Source organism: Etheostoma spectabile, chromosome 9, assembly GCF_008692095.1.
Source record: "Etheostoma spectabile isolate EspeVRDwgs_2016 chromosome 9, UIUC_Espe_1.0, whole genome shotgun sequence".
In the NCBI taxonomy this organism is placed as follows: domain Eukaryota; kingdom Metazoa; phylum Chordata; class Actinopteri; order Perciformes; family Percidae; genus Etheostoma; species Etheostoma spectabile.
In genome coordinates, this window is record NC_045741.1 from 4,321,509 (window position 1) to 4,332,860 (window position 11,352).

At 40.4% G+C, this 11,352-nt stretch overlaps 1 protein-coding gene across 27 annotated transcripts in view; it reads left to right on the forward strand.

The window, feature by feature from the left end:
* The window catches only part of mark3a (MAP/microtubule affinity-regulating kinase 3a), a 65,958-nt gene that overhangs the window by 39,368 nt on the left and 15,238 nt on the right, over positions 1-11,352 (forward strand). For 18 of the 27 annotated variants that reach the window (XR_004333304.1, XR_004333305.1, XM_032524774.1 and 15 more), the window contains 5 exons: positions 6,278-6,390; positions 7,108-7,255; positions 8,312-8,529; positions 9,486-9,589; positions 10,171-10,347. Coding sequence is in view for 25 of the 27 variants with exons in the window: in XM_032524774.1 (XP_032380665.1) it covers positions 6,278-6,390; positions 7,108-7,255; positions 8,312-8,529; positions 9,486-9,589; positions 10,171-10,347 (760 nt within the window). In the remaining 2 variants the exon portion in view is untranslated. The remainder of the gene's footprint in view (positions 1-6,277; positions 6,391-7,107; positions 7,256-8,311; positions 8,530-9,485; positions 9,590-10,170; positions 10,348-11,352) is intronic. The other 9 variants (XM_032524766.1, XM_032524768.1, XM_032524772.1 and 6 more) reach the window with 1 other exon arrangement.

Below are 11,352 nucleotides of genomic sequence, written 5' to 3' on the forward strand. Positions count from 1 at the left end.
CCACCCCTCCATCGTGCCCTGGATGGGAGCTGTAAACGGGAGTTGTTATGTAACAGCAGCTGGGCTTGGCTGTCGGTGCACATGCGTCAGCGCGACCTCCCAGTCAATGCAGGGGAAAAGAAAAGCTGGTGGAGATGTCTTTATGTTGCTAAGGAATCCCTGAATCCTCAATAATGCATTTAGAACTTCACATGAACCTTTTCACAAATAAAAAACAGAACAGAAACCGCCAAATGGAAAAAATGCTTTAAACGGCAGAAATGTCAGAAGGGACGTGAACAATACCTGGGGAAAAAACAGCACATGCATGTCTTTAAATGTGTTTGCAGTCTGACATGTTGGAGTCAATTTGACATAAGGATCATCAGGAGGGCAATGAACCTTGGTGAGTTTTATTGGGCCAGGTGTGAATGCGCAATCGCTCTCGTTTGTGCACCAGAAGCGGACCCACCAAGCGTACCGAGACCTGCTTGATCAGGTGGTCTCTGTTTGCTTTCAAACCAACTCCGAAGCAGTTGGTTTGTGGTGAGAACTTGTTTGGACTTTGAACCGCGCTAACTGCTGTAGGTGTTCTCCTCCAGTCTGAGCTAAACGTCTCCTGTAGTAAGGTGTGCTGTGCAGTCTGTGATGCGGCAGGACAGCAAACCGTAGCAGCTTGCAGGGTTCCTCTCACAGAAATAGCCTCGCCGTCACGCTCATCTCCGTGGTCAAACCAGACCACAGCAAACTAGAGGTGTGAAAACCCTCTTAGTAACATTTGTGTAACACTTTCAGCACGTTTGAATTGAATGACGGCACATTAACATAAAGGCAGCAGCGGTACAAAGTTCAATACACAGAGAGCGATCAAATGCATGTCGTCTTCTGCCTTATTAAGAGCACTATACGTTTATCAATCAAGGAAATTAATCTGCAACCATTTTTTTTTATTTGAAAATTCCTTACTTCCATTCAGTCAAAGGGGAATTATAACTGGTCCTTTTATTTTTTGGGGCTTTTGTACAAGACAGTTATTTTAATTCTGGTAACTGAGGGACATTTTTCACTAATTGACATTTTTTAGACTGACTGATTTAAATGAAAAATAATTTGGTTGTATTCTAAGACAAGATTCTTTTCATCTCACCTTAGTGTGTAAAAATATATACTTCACCTTGTGTTTCAAAAAAAAAGTGAAAATATATTTGCGGAAATAAAGTCTTTTAAGATACAGATTCAGATACAGTATTAGGGACCACTAAGGTCTATATAAAAGAGACTTCAGATACAGTATTAGGGACCACTAAGGTCTATATAAAAGAGCTTCGATACAGTATTAGGACCACTAAGGTCTATATAAAAGACTTCGATACAGTATTAGGGACCACTAAGGTCTATTAAAAGACTTCAGATACAGTATTAGGGACCACTAAGGTCTATATAAAAGGACTTCAGATACAGTATTAGGGACCACTAAGGTCTATATAAAAGAGACTTCAGATACAGTATTAGGACCACTAAGGTCTATATAAAGACTTCTGATACAGTATTAGGGACCACTAAGGTCTTTATAAAGAACTTCAGATACGTATAGACAATTTTAAAGAGGGACCACAGGTCTATATAAAAGGCTTCAGAACAGTTTAGGGACCCTAAGGTCTATTAAAAGGCTTCAGATACAGTATTAGGGACCACTAAGGTATATAAAGAGACTTCAGTACAAGTATTAGGGACCACTAGGTCTATATAAAAGAACTTCGATACAGTATTAGGGACCACTAAGCTAATAGAACTTCAGATACAGTATTAGGGACCACTAGGCTATATAAAGAGACTTCAGATACAGTATTAGGGACCACTAAGGTCTATATAAAGAGACTTCAGATACAGTATTAGGACCATAAGGTCTATATAAAGAGACTTCGATACAGTATTAGGGACCACTAAGGTCTATAAAAAGAGACTTCAGATACAGTATTAGGGACCACTGGTCTAATAAAGAGACTTCAGATAGTACATTAGGACCACTAAGTCTATAAAAGAGACTTCAGATACAGTATTAGGGACCACTAAGGTCTATATAAAAGCTTCAGATACAGTATTAGGGACCACTAAGGTCTATATAAAAGGCTTCAGATACAGTATTAGGGGACCACTAAGCATCCAAAGAGCATTATGTCATGAGACCTTCTAAAACATGCAGTTTTTCCATTCAGAACATTAAATTTATTTTAGAGTCTGATCATTAAAAATGTTATTTGCTTTGAAGATGTGGACTTTTTGAGGCACATTTTGGGGAGAACAAAAGAAGCAGCAGAAGGGTTGGGAGGAACAAGAGGCTGAAAGTGAGACTGGGGGAGGCAGAGATGGTTCTCAGTGATCCTGCCTGGCTACAGAGGCAGAGCTAGTTTGTCCTCAGGGGTCTCTCTTCCTGATGTTTACATGGTGGGACCCTGCAGGTCGCTCATCATCAAAGTCACTCTTTTTTTTCCAGGTTCAGGAGATGGAGGTTTGTTTTTATTTGTTTTTTAATTCATGGTGTAGGTGTTTTTCATTTTTTTTTGTTTACTTCAATTTATCCCATCTGTCAGGGTGGATTACTTCATGTTGGTGTGGGAAAATTTTATTTGACCAAATTTAGACAATGTCAGTTGGTAAAAAGCTGCAGAGGAGAGCTGTTAACCCACCGAGAATAATGGCATTAGAGCGGCTTTCAGTGGAGTTTTTAAGTGTGACGTGATGATCAGAACGCTGCCTGAGAGGCTTTTCCACCCCGGCAGCAAGAAAAATTCTGTTGGACAGGATAAAGCATTTTAATTTTTCAGGTTTTTTGGTGTTTTGATAACATTGGACTTACAGAATATTTACTCAAAAGCTGCAGGGATATTAAAACCAGCACTGTGGGCTGCTTAAAGCAGATACATGCAGTCCTGCTAATGTAATTACAAGCGATGCCAAAGCATCCCTGAGCTGATCAAAATATAATAAAAACAAGACCAGATAAATTCATACAGAGTGCAGCATGTAAGATAAGACACCATTTTATTTATCTTAAAGGAACAAGCCGACTTATTGGGACTTTATCTTATTCACTGTATTTAGACAAATCAATACATACCCTTCTCATCTCTGACGTACCCACTGCTAGCCTAGCTTAGCACAGATGCGGGAGGTAACCGGCTCCACTAGCTACTGCTCCCAATAAGTGACAAAATAACGCCAACATGTTCCTATTGACATGTTGTGATGTGTGTAGTCACGGCGTGTGCAAATAATAGGGTCGGTAATTGTTTGGATTTTAACGATTGTGATACCAATTGCGATTCTTTCTTATGATTCTGGTTCTTATCGATTCTTTGAGCAGTGGGGTTGAAACGGGTCACATGGAAAGTTTTATTTTTGATTCAATGATAGGGTTGCAGTTGTCCAGGGCTTTTTCAACGTAAAATAAAGCCAGACTAGAGCGCCGCTGGCTGTGCTCCAAGGCTGCAACACAACAAACGCCTGGCCATTGTGGAAACCAAAACTTGGAAACCATGATCAGATTTGAAACCAAATCCTCCAAATGATTCCAATAAAGATAACTTTTTGAAATGATTCCAAGTAGGAATCAGTTGTCAATGCCCAACTCTAACAAACAAGGTCACAGGAGACACAGCCTTCTTCTAACCGTATACACACTGGGAACTATATTCTCAGAAGCCAAAGCACTGCTACTTCTGCGGAGTGATTTGCTCAAAGCACACAAGAAGCCCCGTGGTGGGGAGCAGAGAGTAACAACGGGGCTTTTCAGGTGTTGCCCTAATCACTCCGCCCAAGTTGCAGTGCTTTGGCTTCTGAGAATATAGTTCCCGTTAGTATGCGGTTAGAAGATGGCTGTTTCTCATGTGACCTGTTATTCTGACACCCTGTGACTACACAAATCACAACATGCAAATAGGAACATGTTGGCATTATTTTGTCACTTATTGGGAGCAGTAGCTAGTTTGAACCAGTTACCTGCAGGATCTGTGCTAGGCTAAGATAAGAAGGGTATGTATCGACTTGTCTAACTCTGGAGGTTAAGGTGAATAAGAAAGTCCCAATATGTTGCCGTGTTCCTTTTAAAAGAAATTGCTGTGCAGCAGTTGCAATATAAAGTGCAAATATAAAGTAAGTAAATGCAAAAACATATAGTTCATGATATTCCAATTAATGTCCCGTTATTTAACTTTGTTCACACAACAGAGAATCTATAAATAGTAGAGAAACAATTAAAGCATCTTTCACAGTCCAGTCTTCAGACCATCATTGAGTAAAACATTGTTAAATTGCTGACAGAACCATTTACTATCTAGTACTGAGCATAAAAATCTGAATAAACACTAATTAAATAGGTTTTCTTTTATTTCCCCAGGCTTTTCAGACATTATCAGACTTAAATACATCAAAATGAAACAGCCGTGGGTTTTGTTGAGACATTTTACGCAACATTAACTCCCTTAAATCATCATAGTGTGTATATATAATAGTATGTGCAGTTAAAAGAAAATGGGACTTACTTACTTACTTATGCTCTCTTTACTGCTACATCTTCCTTTAGGCTTCAGAAACCGCTATTTGGTCAAAAGTCAACACTTTTTAAAAACAATATAAAGCTAAACTCTAAAGAGTTTGATCTCAAAATCCAGTTTATGTATATTTAAAAATAATTTAATGAAACAAGACGCCAACCTGCTCGTGACTCATCTTAACACCTTTACTAAGCAACCCGATTATGTTTCAGATTCAGAAGTCTTTTAAAAATGAATAGGCTGCGTAGTGTTGAGATGAAAGCCGTCATACAAAACACACATGCACATCTATAAATGTTTCAAGCAGATCTGACTGGAGCTACAGCAGGAAACAGCACTCTACTTCAGCTGGCATGCTACAAGCTGGAGGATGGGGGAGGCATCACGCCATAGCCTTGTTTAGCCTATACACTCTCTCCGATCAGTGTCTTTTTCTGCTTCTGATTGGTCGAGGAAGACCTAGGTAGCACAAGGGGCTGATTACTTGAACTCTGCTGCTGCAGTCATATAAACGTGATCATCATTAACCGTTCACGGGATGCAGTCACCGATTAGCAATTGTAAAATGCCAGTCGGAGTATTTTACATCATCTGCCATATGTCGTTGGCTATTTTTTGCTATTTTATTGCTGCCTATGAAGCAGAAACGGTAAATCCCACTGCTGTGCTGAATGGGTTGGCAGAGATCACCTTTTTAAAAGCGTGTGGCTGGTGTAGTGAGGTTGTCCTGATGTGCATACACCATTACTTGACATATTCTTGCCAAAACTAGACAGAATTTAGCGTTTTATCCCAAAACTGTTACTCCAAAGGGGGGATTTATCCAGCACCCTGGTTAAACAAACATAAATACACAGATTTAGGAATAGGGACTAAGGTGACAAAGACAAACCTAAAGTATGTTTGGCCATCGCCACTAGTGGGGAAAAGACATCACACTAAGCCAACAATCAGTGATTTAGTTCACCATCTATTAATCTCAATTTCTTTTGATTAATTGTTTGGTCTAGGAAATGATCTCTAAGGACTATTGATGAGTACTTCTCCAATCTTGTCCGACCAATGGTCAAAAATCCAATGTTTTTCAATTTAAAGGCGCTGTATGTGTGTTTTTAGGCTACAACATTTTTTTGTCACATACAGCAAACATCTCCTCACTATCTGCTAGCTGCCTGTTCCCCTGAACACACTGTAAAAAACATCTCACTATCTGCTAGCTGCCTGTCCCCTGAACACACTGTAAAAAACATCTCACTATCTGCTAGCTGCCTGTCCCCTGAACACACTGTAAAAAAACGTCTCACTATCTGCTAGCTGCCTGTCCCCTGAATACACTGTAAAAAACGTCTCTTCACTATCTGCTAGCTGCCTGTCCCCTGAACACACTGTAAAAAACATCTCACTATCTGCTAGCTGCCTGTCCCCTGAACACACTGTAAAAAACGTCTCCTCACTATCTATTAGCTGCCTGTCCCCTGAACACACTGTAAAAATACAGCCGCCTGTCCCTACCATTTTTTGTTTGATTTGAAGTTTTTGTAATTATTGTTCACAGCTATTAACACTGAATCTGTGATCATTTTGGTTTTAGCATACAGTGATTATCGAGTTTTAAAGTGATTGCCAAAAGGGAGCAGTTTTCTGTCGTATACCTCTCAAAAGTCTTTGAGCTTTCAATTGTGTATTGTGTATAAATCTGTTTTTTAATATTTTTTTTTAATGAGCCCTTTTTTTGTTTTGTACAGATGTGATGGTGGGGATGGGCTACAACCTGGAGGAGATCCAGGACTCTCTGGCCAAGATGAAATATGACGAGATCACAGCCACCTACCTACTGCTGGGCAGGAAGGCCTCGGAGGTACCAATTACAATACACCTGGTATCAACACAGTCCATTACAATACACCTGGTACCAGCACAGTCCATTACAATACACCTGGTATCAACACAGTCCATTACAATACACCTGGTACCAGCACAGTCCATTACAATACACCTGGTACCAGCACAGTCCATTACAATACACCTGGTACCAGCACAGTCCATTACAATACACCTGGTACCAGCGCAGTCCATTACAATACACCTGGTACCAGCACAGTAGTTCGTCATTACTGATCTCTGGTTCAGTTAAAGTTCCAGTTGTTAACTAAACTATGTCTGAAAACATTTGAGGTAAGAAGTGGGCAATGTAGGAACACAACCTTGATTCATGTTTGTTCAGCGCTGCTTGTGTTTGGCCACAGTTCACGAGGAGTCACTGTCACTTGGTGTCAATCAGTCTCTAATGCATCAAAATATACTTAAGTACAAAGAGTTAAAGTACTCATTATACAGAATGCTTTTTTCATCATTTCAGAATAATATATACATTGTATTGTTGTATTGTAGTTATTGATGCATTTTCGTCTTCATCACTTTGATATTGCAGCTGTTTAAATGTGGGGTTAATTAGAATGACTTTATATACTGCTGGGTATTTTAATCTCTAAGAATACATAATAATTCATAATAATCTAAATGGAACATTAACATGTGTTGATGCAAATGAACATGTGTTGATGTGTTCTCCCAGCTGGAGCCCAGCGAGTCGGCGTCCAGCAGCAACCTGTCTCTGGCCAAAGCCAGACCCAACAGCGAGCTCAACGGCCAGTCGCCCTCACACCTCAAAGTCCAGAGGAGCGTCTCCTCCAACCACAAGCAGAGACGCTACAGCGAACAAGGTGAGGAGGACACATGTTGTTTCCTTAGCCACATGTCTGGAAATAAGATATCTCACATTTAAAATTGGCTTTATTGATTCAAACTGAATCAGGAAACTTTTTTTATTTTACACTTTTAGCAGTTGTAGCGCTGGTATTTTTCTTTTTATAACACACCACTCAAACTGTGTTGTGCCTTTACCTCCTTATAAAGGTTGGTTTCTGTCAGTAGCTCTTTGGCAGGCTGATAAATGTAGTTAACATGGTGAAGGCCCTTTCACCATAGCTCAGTGTTGTCCACTGTGATATAATGCTTTGTCAATAACGTCTCTGAGCTGCCTCCTCTACATTGGAGCTGCAGCTTAAATAGCTGCACTAAGAAGCTTTTAAGCTCCATCTCTAATAGAAATTATTAAACGTACTTTTAAAGAACTCCATGCTGGTTTAAGTTTTTGTTGTGAATTCTTTTACCGACACAAAATAGCGATATGTTCAATTACAGTTCTACATGTAGAGTTTCAAATGGTTCTATTTATTATCAATTAAGCGGACGATTAGTCCCTCGGTTAAATTATTTCCTTTTGTCTTTAAGATGTCAGGAAATAGTGTAAAAAAAAAAAAATAGTCCTTTATAGTTTTCCATTCCAAGTCCAAAAAGTAAAATGTACTTTTGGACTGTTGGTCAGACAAGACAGGCAAAGCTATACAGTTTAAGTAAAAAAAAACTAAAAAAACAGCAAATATTCATATTTGAGAATAGGAACCAGTTCATTGCGTGGCAGTTTTTCCTTAATCAATTATACAAATTGTTGTTGAAAATTTCCTGTTGAAAGAGTAATCAACTAAATAAATCAGCTCAAGCCACAGCTCCATTTAAGGGAACTTAACAGTCTTTTTCCACAATTAATATTATCTATATATCACTCTATGTTCTCTGAAAATACTTTAATGTATGTCAGTTTAAGTCTGTGTTTTCAAAATGTAAGTCTCATTTTATATATAAAAAAAAAAATGTTTTGTGCCAGCATCTTTGAGTCCTCTCCTCACACATCTGTCTCTCTGTTGGTCTCTCTGCAGTTGGTCAGAACGTCCCTCCAGGGATGTCCCATCCAAAGAGGAGTCAGACCACTACAGCAGAGAACAGCGTTAAGGAGGAAAGTGGAGTCCAGCTCCGTAAACCCAGCACCCCGGGGAGCCGCGGGGCTCCGCCCGCCAGCCCTCTGCTGGGCAACGCCAACAACCCCAACAAGGCCGATATCCCCGACCGCCGGAAAGGCGCCACCACCGGCCCGAGCGTGAGTCCCTTTATCAGTTCCAGCTCACCGACATCACCAAGTACTCACTCATCTGCTGCAGCCTGTTGGTTATCAGGCAAAGTCTCAGTCTGTAACCCAAGTTATTTAAAAGGCTCAGTCAAACTGAATTACTTATCCAGGAAGCTTCAAACTGCAAGTGAAATTTTAAAAATACATAACAGGGCAGCCCTTGAAATATATTTTAGTTATATCAGAACCAGAATCAGTTTTATTGGTCAGGTTTGTGTAAACAAACGAGGAATTTGACTCCGGTTAACCTTTGCTCTCAAAGTACATCACTCACGTAACATATAAAGAATTAAAACAGAACGGACAGTAGACGTATATTAAAATAAAATGTTCAGAATAACCATAAAACAATAGATTTTAGAAGAAATATACAATAACAATGGAAGAGTGGGAAGGAATAGTGCAATATCGGTATGGTCTGAGTTAAAACTGTATTTATTTTCCAGTGTTACATCCCAACAGGGACGTTGTAGAGCGCCCGCTGGTGGACAAACTATGCACCCCCAACGCTCAGAACATTGTTAACAGTCCGTTTTTATTTTTTAAATATTCATTTATCAGAATGATTTATTTGTCATTATAAAGGATTCTGATGAATTTTAAATTGTCCGTTATAAATGCTGATACAATTAGATTGGATAATGCCTAATATCGGCTAATAAAATCATCCCGCCGACGTTTCGGTCGGACTCTACATTTAAGTGTAATTAAGTCTTTGAAACTGTCTTCCATTATTCAGGTTTATGTACCATTACTGTCTGTTATTAACTGTTTTTGTATGTATTTTATAGTCCTCCATGATGTTATTTCTTTGTCCCATTTATATCTGAAGACTTGCATCTGCATAAGCTGAAACTAATGTGGCTCTTATAGCTTTAAACAGACTAATTATTTTAATGTGGCGTCACATCTGATTTTCTCTACAGAATAACAGTGCGTCGGCAGGTATGACCCGGAGGAACACGTACGTCTGCAGCGACCGAAACAACACCGACCGCCTCTCCGTCATCCCCAACGGCAAGGAGAACAGGTGAGAGGGGACGTTTGTTGTCTTTGACCTGGTTTCATCACGAAAAACAAGACAAACAGAACAGTGGACACACAAAGCTTTGACTTCATGGATCAAGAACAGATTCTGAAGAACAGATAATGAGATTATTGAGCCAGTACATTAATGTGGAACATTTTATCGAAGCCAGTATGTTTTTTTAGCTTTTTTGCCAGTATTGTGGTCTAAATGCTGTTTTTAGAGCTTTTTCTACCAAATGCAAAATTCCTCATTATGAACACAAATGCGGCCAAATTCAAGGCTATTAAATATGGATATAGGAAAAAATATCGACTTCAGCCTTCCAAACTCATACTGGTTGAACTCTAATAGCAGTGCTTCACCATTTGAGAACCCTTTTTTATTGTTGAAAGAAAATCCAGACAGGATCCCAAGGAAAGATTTCCCTTTTTGTTTCATCCCTTTTATTTTCTTTCTGTTCCTTATACTCTTTTTTTGTTTATACTTTCCCTTTTTCTCATCATCTTATTTTTTTCTTTTATTTCTGCCTGTGTGTTTGTGGTTTTGGTGGGGATGTTGTTTTTTCGTTGTGGCATGAGCAGCATGACTGAGATGGCTTGTGCCACTAGCCCCTCCTCTGGCTTTGCGGCCGCCGCGTTCGGTGCCTCGTCCGGTTCCGTGCGGCTGAGGGGTCAAAACGTCGGCCCGTTGTACGTTTGCCAGGCAGGCTGGGCCACGCTGCCCCACTCCTACTACGCTCTGGACTACTGCTCGCCCAAGTAAGACGACAGGGCCTCCAAACCCCCCCGTCTGTCTCCGCTCATGTCTCCGCCCCTGTTTGGCCCCCCCGCTAACCCACACATCCGGCCAGCTTCACACTCTGTAACCCTGCAACTAATCCATGGACACCATTCACTGCAAAGAACAGAAAGGAGAGCAACGTGTTGTTGGTTGTCAGTGTCTGAAATGGATGCTCATCAGCCACGAGCAGATAAAATCAACACCTTTTCGATCAATAATTTACCCACAAACCTACCTACGGTCCTGCGCTGCTGTGATTAAACTATGATCAGTGCCATGGCTGCACTTGTTGTCCTCCGTGTGTGAAAGAAAAGGGCTTCACTCGGAGTCATTACATGCTTCTGCAGCTGTTAATATACGCATGGCTCATTTTTTTCCCCACACACCAAAAATAATGCCGTTTTTTCTATTAACGGTACCTGCTGGACTCGGCCGCGGTGCCCCGTCCTCCTTTTTTCCATTGCAGATTAGAATCGCCTCATGTGCGAGGCGAGCCGTGGCTGGTCATCATAGCAGGAAACTGCCGTGACCTAACGCCACACACACACAGCGTCAAAGGTGTGTTGCTTTTGATTCGCGGCATGGGGCTGTTGCCACAGCCAGAAGACACGTTTAGTTTCATAAGAAGCTGGAGGCGTCTGTCGATAGCAATGATCTTTCACGTCAACTTTTGGTATCGCCTCAGCTCACTTGGAACCTCGACTGGTAGTACTAAAAAAAGTCCCTGTTAGCAGGTACCAGGGACTTTTTTGTAATGGAAAATGGGGCTCTGCAATATATCGATGTTGTGTTGATATAGCACTATGAGATATCATCTTAGATTTCGGAAATATCATTAATTGTAATATGCTAAGTGTTGTGTTTTCCTGGTTTTACAGGCTGCATTAAAGTAAAGTGATGTCATTGTCTGAACTTACCAGACTGTTCCAGCTGTTCTATTGTTCTATTTACCTTTTACTCACTAAGTCATTAAATCATTTCTG